The sequence below is a fragment of the Scyliorhinus torazame genome, chromosome 10 (genome assembly GCF_047496885.1).
Source record: "Scyliorhinus torazame isolate Kashiwa2021f chromosome 10, sScyTor2.1, whole genome shotgun sequence".
Lineage (NCBI taxonomy): Eukaryota > Metazoa > Chordata > Chondrichthyes > Carcharhiniformes > Scyliorhinidae > Scyliorhinus > Scyliorhinus torazame.
In genome coordinates this window covers 6,026,072-6,039,852 of record NC_092716.1, presented here as the reverse complement: position 1 = coordinate 6,039,852, position 13,781 = coordinate 6,026,072, and the positions used below count along the sequence as shown (strand labels likewise).

Genomic DNA, 13,781 nt, shown 5'->3' with positions numbered 1-13,781 from the left:
CAAAATTAATTCAAACATCCTTGCCCATTCACCTTGAAATCCTCCGGCAGCAGGAGCTTCGATGTCCTGAGGAAACTGAGGATGTAACGGAAAATCTCCCCGTCTCGATCGATGAAGTAGTGCTGCTTTAAACTGTCCAGTACAATGGGCTCCGTGCCATTGAAAAGGCGCCCTATCCTGAGGGCAAGAAGCAAACACAGATTCACCAGGGAGAACAGAAGGAGTTAAAATCTAGAATCATCTACTGGTCACAAAAGACTTCAAATGTTACAGAAAATTATTCAGAACTCTTGTTTGCAATGACCAGAGTTCAACAAACAGCCTTCTCTTGTGGTCACGGTATTAATGTGGCCAGTCCAGTTCAGTTTCTGATCAATGGTGACTCGTAGGATGTTGGTAATAATATTCCTTATTATTGTCACAAGTAGGCTTACATTAACACAGCAATGAAGTTGTGCGGGATTCAGCGATGGTAATGCCATTGAATGTCAAGGGGCGATGGTTAGATTCTCTCTTGTCGGAGATGGTCATTGCCTGGCACTTGTGTGGCGCGAATGTAACTTGTCACTTGTCAGCCCCGAGCCTGGATATTGTCCGGGTCTTGCTGCATTTGGACGTAGAATCTATCATAGAATTTACAGTGCAGGAGGCCATTCGGCCCATCGAGTCTGCACCGGCTCTTGGAAAGAGCACCCTACCCATGGTCAACACCTCCACCCTATCCCCATAACCCAGTAACCCCACCCAACACTAAGGGCAATTTTGGACACTAAGGGCAATTTTTTTTTATCATGGCCAATCCACCTAACCCGCACATCTTTGGACTGCTTTAGTATCTGAGAAGTCGCAAATGGTGCTGAACATTGTGCAGTCAACTGCAAAAAGCTCACTTCTGACTTCTTGATGGAAGAGAGGTCATTGATGAAGCAGCTGAAGATGGTTGGGGCTAGGACACTCCCCCGAGGAACTCCTGCAGTGATGTCCCAGGACTGAGATGATCGACACCCGACAACCACAACCGCCTGATGCAGGAGATCAAACTTCGGGTTTTAGGGGAAGGCAGGGCCTATTCAAAAGGGACAGGTGACTCCTCAGCAGGGCTTTGTGGGAAGATTCAGTTGTTCCATTGTGGAGGATTCAAACTAAAGTGGCGGTTGGATAGATATTGACCAACAGAGGTAGAAAAGAGGAAAAGGTGAATAAAGCAGTGAGAGTGCAGAAGGAAGCCGTGCCAAAGCATTTTAGCTCGGTGTGCAGGAAGAATGATTACAAGGAATTGGGCAGCACGGTAGCATTGTGGATAGCACAATTGCTTCACAGCTCCAGGGTCCCAGGTTCGATTCCGGCTTGGGTCACTGTCTGTGCGGAGTCTGCACATCCTCCCTGTGTGTGTGTGGGTTTCCTCCGGGTGCTCCGGTTTCCTCCCACAGTCCAAAGATGTGCAGGTTAGGTGGATTGGCCATGATAAATTGCCCTTAGTGTCCAAAATTGCCCTTAGTGTTGGGTGGGGTTACTGGGTTATGGGGATAGGGTGGAGGTGTTGACCTTGGGTAGGGTGCTCTTTCCAAGAGCTGGTGCAGACTCGATGGGCCGAATGGCCTCCTTCTACACTGCACATTCTATGAATCCAAACAGAAGTTTAGAATGCATGTACGCAAATGCAGAAAGTGTATTCATGGGAGATTTTAATCTGCATATCGATTGGTTTAACCAGGTTGGTAAAGGTAGCCTTGAGGAGGAGTTTATAGACTGTGCCCGGGATAATTTCCTGGAACAGTATGTAATGGAACCTACAAGGGAACAAGCGGTCCTAGATCTGGTCCTGTGTAATGAGGCACGATTGATTAATGATCTCATAGTTCGGGATCCTCTTGGAAGGAGCGACCACAATATGGTGGAATTTAAAATACAGTTGGAGGATGACAAGGTAAAATCAAACACTAGTGTTTTGTGCTTAAACAAAGGCGATTACAATGGGATGAGAGAAGAACTAGCTAAGGTAGACTGGGAGCAAAGACTTCATGGTGAAGCAGTTGAGGAACAGTGGAGAACCTTCCGAGCGATTTTTCACAGTGTTCAGAAAAGGTTCATACCGACAAAAAAGAAAGACGGTAGAAAGGGGAAAAATCGACCGTGGATATCTAAGGAGGTGAGGGAGAGTATCAAATTGAAGGAAAAAACATACAAAGTGGCAAAAATTAGTGGGAGACTAGAGGACTGGGAAGTCTTTAGGGGACAACAGAAAGCTACTAAAAAAGCCATAAAGAAGAGTAAGGTAGACTATGAAAGTAAACTGGCTCAGAACATAAAAGCAGATAATAAAAGCTTCTACAAATATATAAGACAAAAAAGAGTGGCTAAGGTAAATATTGGTCCTTTGGAAGATGAGAAGGGAGATTTAATAATAGGAGACGGGGAAATGGCTGAGGAGCTGAACAGGATTTTTGGGTCAGTCTTCACAGTGGAGGACACAAATAACATGCCAGTGACTGATGGAAATAAGGATATGATAGGTGAGGACCTTGAGATGATTGTAATCACTAAGGAGGCAGTATTGGGCAAGCTAATGGGGCTAAAGGTAGACAAGCCTCCTGGCCCTGATGGGATGCATCCCAGAGTGTTAAAAGAGATGGCTAGGGAAATTGTAAACGTACTAGTGATAATTTATCAAAATTCACTAGACTCTGGGGTGGTCCCAGAGGATTGGAAAGTAGCAAATGTGACACCACTGTTTAAAAAAGGAGGTTGGCAGAAAGCGGGTAATTATAGGCCGGTAAGCTTAACTTCGGTTGTAGGGAAAATGCTGGAATCTATCATTAAGGAGGAAATAGCGGGGCACCTGGAGGGAAATTGTCCCATTGGGCAGACGCAGCATGGGTTCACAAAGGGTAGGTCGTGTCTGACTAATTTGGTAGAATTTTTTGAGGACGTTACCAGTGCAGTAGATAACGGGGAGCCAATGGATGTGGTATATCTGGATTTCCAGAAAGCTTTTGACAAGGTGCCACACAAAAGGTTGCTGCATAAACTAAAGATGCATGGCATTGAGGGTAAAGTGGTAGCATGGGTAGAGGATTGGTTAACTAACAGAAAGCAGAGAGTGGGGATAAATGGGTTTCTCTGGTTGGCAACCTGTAACTAGTGGGGTCCCTCAAGGATCAGTGTTGGGCCCGCAGTTGTTCACAATTTACATAGACGATTTGGAGTTGGGGACCAAGTGCAATGTGTCAAAGTTTGCAGACAACACTAAGATGAGTGGTAAAGCAAAAAGGGCAGAGGATACCGGAAGTCTGCAGAAGGATTTAGATAGGTTAGGTGAATGGGCTAGGGTCTGGCAGATGGAATTCAATGTTGCCAAGTGTGAGGCTATCGATTTTGGGAGGAATAACAGCAGAATGGATTATTATTTAAACGGTAAGATGTTAAAACATTCTGCTGTGCAGAGGGACCTGGGTGTGCTGGTGCACGAGTCGCAAAAAGTTGGTGTGCAGGTGCAACAGGTGATTAAGAAGGCTAATCGAGTTTTGTCTTTCATGGCTAGAGGGATGGAGTTCAAGACTAGGGAGGTTATGCTACAATTGTATAAGGTGTTGGTGAGGCCACATCTGGAGTATTGTGTTCAGTTTTGGTCTCCTTACCTGAGAAAGGACATATTGGCACTGGAGGGAGTGCAGAGGAGATTCACTAGGTTGATCCCAGAGTTGAGGGGATTAGATTATGACGAGAGGTTGAGTAGACTGGGACTGTACTCATTGGAGTTTAGAAGGATGCGGGGGGGATCTTATTGAAACATATAAAATTATGAAGGGAATAGATAGGATTGATGCGGGCAGGTTGTTTCCACTGACGGGTGAAAGCAGAACTAGGGGGCATAGCCTCAAAATAAGGGGAAGTAGATTTAGGACTGAGTTTAGGAGGAACTTCTTCACCCAAAGGGTTGTGAATCTCTGGAATTCCTTGCCCAGTGAAGCAGTTGAGGCTCCTTCTTTAAACGTTTTTAAGATAAAGATAGATGCCTTTCTAAAGAATAAAAGGATTCGGGGATATGGTGTACGGGCCGGAGAGTGGAGCTGAGTCCGCAAAGATCAGCCATGATCTCATTAAATGGCGGAGCAGGCTTGAGGGGCCAGATGGCCTACTCCTGCTCCTAGTTCTTATGTATTGATGGTGAGTCACAAGCTCGAGTAACTGTGCTGGAATAACAGAAATCAGGTTAAACATGGCACGGACTGGGTGCTTAATATTCAAGGATACAAAATGTTCAGAAAAGATAGGGATGGAAAAAAGGCGGGTGGGGCTGCACCAATTAGGGATGGCTTTGTGGGTAGGAAAGAGAGAGTGTACTTGAGGGTATGAAGATAGAGCTCATTTGGTTAGGGTTCAAAATCAGAAAGGCTATGATCACGCTGCTGGGGGTATTCGATTGGCTTCCACATTGTGAGACAGAGATAGAGGAACAAACTTTCAGGGGAACCACGGAGACAAACCAGAACTATAGAGTGATGATATTGGGGAACCTTAATTGTCCAAATATCAACTGGGGAAATGTTAGCATGAAGTGTAAGGAGGGGGAAGAATTTCTGAAATGTGTTCAGGAGAATGTCCCTGACCAGTATTCTCAGTCCAAATAGGATTGCTGGATCTGCCGCTGGAGAATGTGGTGGGCCAAGAGGACTAAGTGTCTGTGGGGGAACATTTGGGTAAGAGCGATCATAGTATCATAAAGTATAGATTAGTCATGGAGAAGAAGGAGCTCGAAGAACTTTTAATGGTAAAGGGCTGACATGAATGGGTTGAGAAGGGAACTAGCCAGGGTAAAATCAGAGACTGACAGAGAAAACTGGAATAGAACAATCAGGTGGTCTTTAAGGAGGAGATGTTTCAACTACAGGATAGGCAGATTCTAACAAGGGAGAAATATAAGGGAGCCAAAACCAGGTTCAATCGGACGATGAAAAAGATGGAGAATATAATTAAACATAATGGAACTGTGGTGAATTCTTCAAGTGACAGCCAGATCCAACACAATATGCTGAGAGAGGATGTGAAGAGGAAAACAAGACTTGGGAATAAAATGCCACCAATTTAAGACAGAACCAATTGATTTTCTACCGAATTCTAAATAGTTCGAGGGTAGTAAGTGCTGAAGTGGGTCCTATTCAAGAGGGAGGGGAATGTTTAGCTGTACAGGACAAGACTAAAATACTTCTAAATATATTTTATTTCAAACACACAGTTATACTCACAAACAATAATCAATTTGCAACAGGTTACCAACAGTTTGAAAAAACATACCCCTCATTTTTTCACCTCTGCCCAAAATAACCCCTTATTTCCCTCCCCTACCCCTAAACCCACCTCCCTCCCCTTACCCTTTGGCGAGGAAAATTCCTTTAAGCAAGGATGGAAAGATCTTCCATCTCATGAAAACCCTTTCTTCCGACTTCCTAAGTGTATATTTAATTTTCTCCAACTTGAAGAATTTGACCCGATCTCTCAGCCATGTCGAGGCCCCTGGTGACACCACCAATCTCCAACTCAATTGGATTTGTTGCCTTGTCATCAGCGAGGCGAAGGCCACTACATCAACCCCCCTCCCCACCAACACCCCCGCCAACTCTGAAACCTCAAATGTTACCACCAAAGGGCACGGTGTCAGTTTGACCCCCGCCATCTCCGATATTGTGACAAACACCACAGTCCAGAAACCCCTCAGCTTCGGCTATTCCCAGAACATCTGCGAATGATTTCCTAATCCCCTCCTGCACCTTTCACACTCCCCTTCTACCTCCGGGAAAGAAATTGCTCATCCAGGCCCTCGTCATGTGAGTCCTGTTCACTACCTTGGGCTGGATGAGGCTCGTCTTAGCACAGGGTGAAGTTGAGTTAGTTTGAAGCATGAAGTCACCCCCTCCAAGCTCGATTCCCAACTCTTCCTGCCGCTTCTTCCTTATTTCTTCCATTGGCGTCATATCAGGTTCCAGAAGCCACCCATAAAACTCTCCAATCTACCCCTCCCCCAGCTTGTCCTGTGTCAACAACTTCTCCAGCAGCATCTGTTCAATAAACAGGTCCTTCAACCTTTCTACCCCTCCCTGTACCACCTACCATACATCGCATCCATCTTTCCCGGCATTAACCGCTGATTCTGACGGGGCCACTGCCTCGAAGCCCAAAATGCCGCCTCAACTGGTTCCATATTCTAAGCGAAGATGTGACCACGGGATTCCTGGTATATCGGCCCGGAGGGAATGGCAGTGGGGCCGTTAAACTTGATCTCACACAAACTAACATGGTTTGTATTGGTGTTGCTAAAATAAGTGAGGGTGGAGATAGTGGAAGGTCTTATCACAATCTTCCAATCTTCCCTCGATATGCGGGAAGTGCCAGACAATTGGAGAGTGCCAAATATGACACCCTTATTCAGGGAAGGATGGATGGACTTTCCTAGAAATTCCACACTGCTCAGTTCAACATCGGCGGTGGGTCAGGTTTTAGGAACAAATAATCAAGGAAAAAGACATTTGGAGAAGTTTAAGGGAATTAAGGAGAGCCAGCATGGAATTGTAAAAGGTAAGTGGTGTTTGATAATCGAATTGAATCTTTTGATGACGTAACAGGGAAGATTGATGAAGGGAATGTGGTGGATGCTGTCTATATGGATTTTAAGAAAGCGTTTGAAAAAGTCCCATATAAAAGGCTGGTTAACAAAATTGAGACTCATTAAATAGGAGGGTCAATGTCAACCAATCGACTTGATGTGGCGGTGCTGGCATTCTTACTGGAACCAATAGACTGCAACAGGACAGAGGAAAGGTAGACAAGTGGCAGATGGAATTTAATGGAGCAAAGTGTGTGATGATGCATTTTGGAAGAAGGGGTAGAAAGAGGGAATACAGACTTAATGAAACAGTTCTAAAGAGTGTGCAGGAACTGAGGGATTGTGTATCTTTGAAGAAGGCAGGCCACATTGAGAGAGTGGTTAGCAAATCAGATGACATCTTGGGCTTCATGAATAGGGGCATTGAGCACAAAACTGAGAAGTTATGCTGAACCTTTATAAAACTCTAATTGGATCTCAGCTAGAACATTGTGTCCAGTTCTGGTCACCACACTTTAGGAAGAGTGTGAAGGACACGGAGAGGACACAGAGGAGATTTACCGAATATTTCCAGGGATGAAGGATTTTAGATTGGAGAAGATGGAGCAAAGGAGATTGAGGAGAGATTTGATAGAGGTGTACCAGATTATGGCAGGTTTAGATATGGCAGACAAAGGAAAACTGTTCCCATTAGCTGATGGTGTAAGGACTATGGACAATCAAGAAGCAGCCCTCTGGATGCCAAGAGTTTTATCTTCGTGCTTTGTCGGTCTGTCACACCCAATACAAAAAAACATGGCCACAGGACTGCAGATCACAGATGACATTTTGTACACACAATCCACAGAAACTTGAGAGGAACATTCTAGTGAATGGAGTGTGTGAAGTGATCCCAGTGAGGCATAGAAGGAGGCAAGCCCATAGCCCACATCACTATCGAAACTGTCCCCATCAAACACTCCCAGGCAGGTACAGCACGAGGTTAGATACAGAGTAAAGCTCCCTCTACACTGTCCCTATCAAACACTCCCAGGACAGGTACAGCATGGGTGAGATACAGAGTAAAGCTCCCTCTACACTGTCCCCATCAAACACTCCCAGGACAGGTACAGCACGGGGTTAGATACAGAGTAAAGCTCCCTCTACACTGTCCCCATCAAACACTCCCAGGGCAGGTACAGCACGAGGTTAGATACAGAGTAAAGCTCCCTCTACACTGTCCCCATCAAACACTCCCAGGGCAGGTACAGCACGAGGTTAGATACAGAGTAAAGCTCCCTCTACACTGTCCCCATCAAACACTCCCAGGACAGGTACAGCACGAGGTTAGATACAGAGTAAAGCTCCCTCTACACTGTCCCCATCAAACACTCCCAGGACAGGTACAGCACGGGGTGAGATACAGAGTAAAGCTCCCTCTACACTGCCCCCATCAAACACTCCCAGGACAGGTACAGCACGGGGTGAGATACAGAGTAAAGCTCCCTCTACACTGCCCCCATCAAACACTCCCAGGACACTGAGTGCAAGCTAGATAATCCTCCCAAATGGAAAACCCCATTCTCAGAATTGTACCCTCTATTATTCCCAAGATGCCATCTTCATGTCCCAACCTCACTGAGTGAAATCTGCAAAGAGACAGTAGAGGTGCGAGTGTCATCCCATTTGCGAGATTGGTTTGAAACCGAGGCTGTGGAGATGTCTGCCTGGATTCTGAGCTTTTCCTGTCCGATATTTGTGAGTGTTTGTGTGAACACAGTGATGCTCTTACCTGGAGTCTGTGTATTTGGTTAAGGTGGCTAGGCTGCTGGTGTACATGTGACCTCCCACATCAATGTGAACAGGAGCATTGGACTTGGTGAGCTGGGCTGGCAGTGGTATGCCTTGAGATACCACAGGAGACACCGGGGAGCGGGTCAGCGAGAGGCGGGACATTGTTCGACCTTCCTGAAACAAAAGACAGGCACAATAAAATTAGCAAATATGTGGGGTAGACCATTCGGCCCATCATACCTGCTTCACCACTCAATGTAACCATGGTGATCTTGCCTTTCAACCCCATTTTCCTGCTCACGCCCCATATCCCTACATTCCCTGAGAGATCAAAACTCTGTCTATCCCAGCCTTAAATATATTCAGCGCCGGAGCACCCACAAGCTTCTGCGGTGGAGAATTCCGAAGATTCACAACTGTTTGGGTGAAGTAATTTCTCCTCATCTCAGTCCTTAATGATCGGTCTCCTTACGCGGAGACCGTGTCCCCGTGTTCTAGATTCCCGATCAGCGGAAACAATCCCCGCGCCCACCCTCGTCAAACCCTTCAGAATTTTGTAGGTTTCAATGAGATTCTTCTATACTCCAGAGTACTCAGCCTCTCACCCCACCCCCTCACCCCAGGGACCAGTCAAGTGAACCTTCGCTGTGTCGCCTACACTGCCAGTCTATCCTTCCGCCAACATGGAGACCAAAACTGTGTTCCAGATGTGGTCTCACCAAAACCCTGTACAACCGTCCCAACTTTCGAATTGCTGCACTCCCGTCCTCTTGCAGCCCAGGCCAAATAACAATACAGGAGGGAGATAGAGAGCCTAGTGGAGTGGTGTAGCGGCAACAATCTCTCCCTCAATGCCAGCAAAACTGAAGAGCTGGTCATTGACTTCAGGAAGCAAAGTACTGTACACACCCGTCAGCATCAACGGGGCCGAGGTGGAGATGATTAGCAGTTTCAAATTCCTAGGGGTGCACATCTCCAAAAATCTGTCCTGGTCCACCCATGCCGACGCTACCACCAAGAAAGCACAACAGCGCCTATACTTCCTCAGGAAACTAAGGAAATTTGGCATGTCCACATTAACCCTTACCAACTTTTACAGATGCACCATAGAAAGCATCCTATCGGGCTGCATCACAGCCTGGTATGGCAACTGCTCGGCCCAGGACCGCAAGAAACTTCAAAGAGTCGTGAACACCGCCCAGTCCATCACACGAACCTGCCTCCCATCCATTGACTCCATCTACACCTCCCGCTGCCTGGGGAAAGCGGGCAGCATAATCAAAGGTCCCTCCCACCCGGCTTACACTCTCTTCCAACTTCTTCCATCGGGCAGGAGATACAGAAGTCTGAGAACACGCACGAACAGACTCAAAAACAGCTTCTTCCCCGCTGTTACCCGACTTCTTTTCGTTTCACATACTTAATGATCTGTTGAGCTGCTCGCAGAAAAATACTTTTCACTGTACCTCGGTACACGTGACAATAAACAAACCCAATCCATTACAATGTGCTGCTCACCTTCCTCACTGCTTTCTACACCTGACATCTGTTACCGTTTGGCTAATTGTCCTGACTGAGTGTCAGAGATGTCTGGCCGTTCAGTCAGACCACAGAGCGTGGAAAACCGTTCCGTACGTGTGCAAGTCCCTGAGGAGGGAACTCAGGATGTGTGACAACTATCCAGTGGAACTGAAGAGGCCTCAGCTCACATTAATGTACCACTGAAACGTACTCACTGGAGAGGACGAGTGCTTCATTGCAATCTGCTGCAGCCTCCCAGCTATGAGAGCAGGCTCCAGTCCTTGCCTCCGTCCACACTGCAGTATGGATTACAGGTCTGGGAGGAGAAGGCTGGAGAGACAGATTTAGCCTGCGCTCCAGATGCAGCCACTCTTAGACTCTTTCTGTCTCTCCTTGTGTTAGGCAGTAGATATAGTTTTAAGTATTGATTTGTATTTGTGTGCATGTATCAGGAATAAGAATAGCTTTCGTTTCATTTTTAAAAGTTGCCTGTGGGCTTGTTTAGAGGCCTGTATTTAATGAGGCTTTACAACTCCGACTCCGGGGGGCGGCGCGAATCCTGCCCCGCTGCCCCCACGCCGGCTGCCGTATTCTCCGGCGCCGTTTTTTGGGCGAGGGCGGGATTCCCGCCACGTCGGTCGGGAGCCGTTGGCAGCGGCCCCCCCGGCGATTCTCCGGGCCGCGATGGGTTGAGCGGCCGTCCATTTTTGGCCAGTCCCGCTGACGTGAATCACTCAACTCACGCACCTGGCAGGTGAGGGGACCATAGCACTGTCAGAGGTGCGACATTTCAGATAGAATGTTAAACCAAGGCCCTTCACCTACTAGATTCCACACTTATTTCAAAGAGGTTTAAGGGAGATTTTGTTTGATGATATTTATCACTATAGCAGGTTAAGTGCCCATATTGCTCTCTGTGGGAGCCCCACATTTCCTGCCATATTTCCGACATTATGATAACCACACTTACTTTCATTCTTTATTACAATGACCAAATTCCAGTCAAGATCAGCGGCTATGGTTCAGATTTAGATTTATTGTCCTGTGTACCGAGGTACAGTGAAAGTATTGTTCTGTGTACAGTCCAGACAGATTATTCCCTACATGAGAAACATCGGACATACATAAATACACAGTGTCAATACTTAGACACAGGCATTGGGTGAAGCATACAGGAATGTAGAACTAAACAGTGGAGAAGATGCGTGGAGAGATCAGTTCAGTCCTTAAGAGGGTCATTCAGGAGTCTGGTAACAGCGGGGATGAAGCTATGGTAGAAGATGCTTGGTAGAATGAATGAAATTGAATTGAAAGTCGCTTATTGTCACAAGTAGGCTTCAATGAAGTTACTGCGAAAAGCCCCTAGTCGTCACTTTCCGGCGCCTGTTCGGGGAGGCTGTTACGGGTATTGAACCGTGCTGCTGGCCTGCCTTGGTCTGCTTTCAAAGCCAGCGATTTAGCCCTGTGCTAAACAGCCCCTGCCGGGGGCTGAAGATGCGATAGAAGATGCTACAGTGGACGATGTGGCCAAGTGAATTCAATCATCTGCACTCGGTCCTGAGCAAAGCTGCAATGATCTGTATCCCGTCATGTGACCAGTAACCCGCTTGACATTGTTCCCTCAGTGCTTTCTATATCTTTCCAATCCGATACGGATTTCTCCTGAACGCGAAAAATCTACATATCTCTGTGCACACGGCCATGAAAATTCCACGTGTTTTTGTGCAGACGACCATCAGTGTGTCAGTGTGCACACGGTCATGTGGAATTCGGGAAAGGAGGGAGTGGGGTTTGGGAAAGGAGGGAGTAGGATTCGGGAAAGGAGGGAGTGGGATTCGGGAAAGGAGGGAGTGGGATTCGAGAAAGGAGGGAGTGGGGTTTGGGAAAGGAGAGAGTGGGATTCTGGAAAGGAGGAAGTGGGGTTCGGGAAAGGAGGAAGTGGGGTTCGGGAAAGGAGGGAGCGGGATTCGGGAAAGGAGAGATTGGGGTTCGGGAAAGGAGGGAGCGGGATTCAGGAAAGGAGGGAGTGGGGTTCGGGAAAGGAGAGAGTGGGATTCTGGAAAGGAGAAGTGGGGTTCGGGAAAGGAGGAAGTGGGGTTCGGGAAAGGAGGGAGCGGGATTCGGGAAATGAGAGATTGGGGTTCGGGAAAGGAGGGAGCGGGATTCAGGAAAGGAGGGAGTGGGGTTCGGCAAAGGAGGAAGTCGGGTTCGGGAAAGGAGGGAGTGGGGTTCGGGAAAGGAGGGAGTGGGGTTCGGGAAAGGAGAGAGTGGGGTTCGGGAAAGGAGGGAGCGGGATTCGGGAAAGGAGGGAATGGGGTTCGGGAAAGGAGAGCGTGGGGTTCGGGAAAGGAGGGAGTGGGGTTCGGGAAAGGAGGGAGTGGCGTTCGAGAAAGGAGGGAGTGGGTTTCGGGAAAGGAGAGCGTGGGGTTCGGGAAAGGAGGGAGTGGGGTTCGGGAAAGGAGGAAGTGGGGTTCGGGAAAGGAGGGAGTGGGGTTCGGGAAAGGAGGGAGTGGGGTTCGGGAAAGGAGGGAATGGGGTTTGGGAAAGGAGGGAGTGGGGTTCGGGAAAGGAGGGAGTGGGGTTCGGCAAAGGAGGGAGTGGGGTTCGGGAAAGGAGGGAGTGGGGTTCGGGAAAGGAGGGAGAGGAGTTCAGGAAAGGAGAGCGTGGGGTTCGGGAAAGGAGGGAGTGGGGTCCGGGAAAGGAGGAAGTGGGGTTCGGGAAAGGAGGGAGTGGGGTTCGGGAAAGGAGGGGTGGTGTTCGGGAAAGGAGGTAGTGGGGTTCGGGACAGGAGAGCGTGGAGTTCGGGAAAGGAGGGAGTGGGGTTCGGGAAAGGAGGGAGTGGGGTTCGGGAAAGGAGGGAGAGGAGTTCAGGAAAGGAGAGCGTGGGGTTCGGGAAAGGAGGGAGTGGGGTCCGGGAAAGGAGGAAGTGGGGTTCGGGAAAGGAGGGAGTGGGGTTCGGGAAAGGAGGGGTGGTGTTCGGGAAAGGAGGTAGTGGGGTTCGGGACAGGAGAGCGTGGAGTTCGGGAAAGGAGGGAGTGGGGTTCGGGAAAGGAGGGAGTGGGGTTCAGGAAAGGAGAGCGTGGGGTTCGGGAAAGGAAGGAGTGGGGTTCGGGAAATGAGAGCGAGGTATTCTGGAAAGGAGGGAGTGGGGTTCGGGAAAGAAGAGGGTGGGGTTCGGGAAAGGAGGGAGTGGGGTTCAGGAAAGCAGCTCTGGAAAGGGGCAGGCAGGATTTGGGCCTCAGGAAAGGAGAGTAGAGTCTGGAAATGCAGGGGGTTTTGGGGCCTCAGGAATGGAGGGGGATTCTGACCTCAGGTAATGAAGGGGAGGATGGGAATTGGGCCTCGGGAAAGGAAAGGATTCTGGTTTCAGGAAACAAAGGCAGATGTGGGAATCAGCCTCGGGAAAGGGAGGATTCGGGCCTCGGAAAAGGAGTGGGGTTCAGGCCTTGGGGGTGGGCTGTTCGGGCCTCGGAGAGGGGTGACTGTGTGTTTGTGCTGGTGAGGATATGAGGGTGAGTGCGTGTGAATGTGAGGTAGAGAGAGACGTGAATGTGTCAATGTGAGAGAGAGACGTGAATGTGAGATAGAGACGTGAATGTGAGATAGAGAGAGACATGTTTGTATGTGAGAGAGAGAGGTGTGTGTGTGTTTGTGTGGTTCGAAAGGTTTTGGAAATCCCCTGTTTTAAGCCTCTCTAATTTAAGAATCAGCTGTCTCTGCTTCAGGTAAACATTTACAATAAGAACACAAACATTGCTTTTATAATTTGGGGTTATATGCTCTACAATTTACTCCTTCAGTAAATCACTCAACTCCCACATTTAAAAGCACAGATGTATCAGAAGGAAAGCTGTTACTGCCTCTCTGTCACGTGTTGCAGTGAGTA

At 48.2% G+C, this 13,781-nt stretch overlaps 1 protein-coding gene across 6 annotated transcripts in view; it reads right to left on the bottom strand.

Moving 5' to 3' along the window:
• Nucleotides 1-13,781, bottom strand: part of LOC140430323 (BTB/POZ domain-containing protein kctd15) — an 82,258-nt gene that overhangs the window by 29,168 nt on the left and 39,309 nt on the right. For 4 of the 6 annotated variants that reach the window (XM_072517767.1, XM_072517768.1, XM_072517771.1 and 1 more), the window contains 2 exons: nt 8,373-8,548; nt 33-177 (listed from right to left, as the gene is read on the bottom strand). In XM_072517767.1, coding sequence (XP_072373868.1) covers nt 33-177; nt 8,373-8,548 — 321 coding nt within the window. The remainder of the gene's footprint in view (nt 1-32; nt 178-8,372; nt 8,549-13,781) is intronic. The other 2 variants (XM_072517766.1, XM_072517770.1) reach the window with 1 other exon arrangement.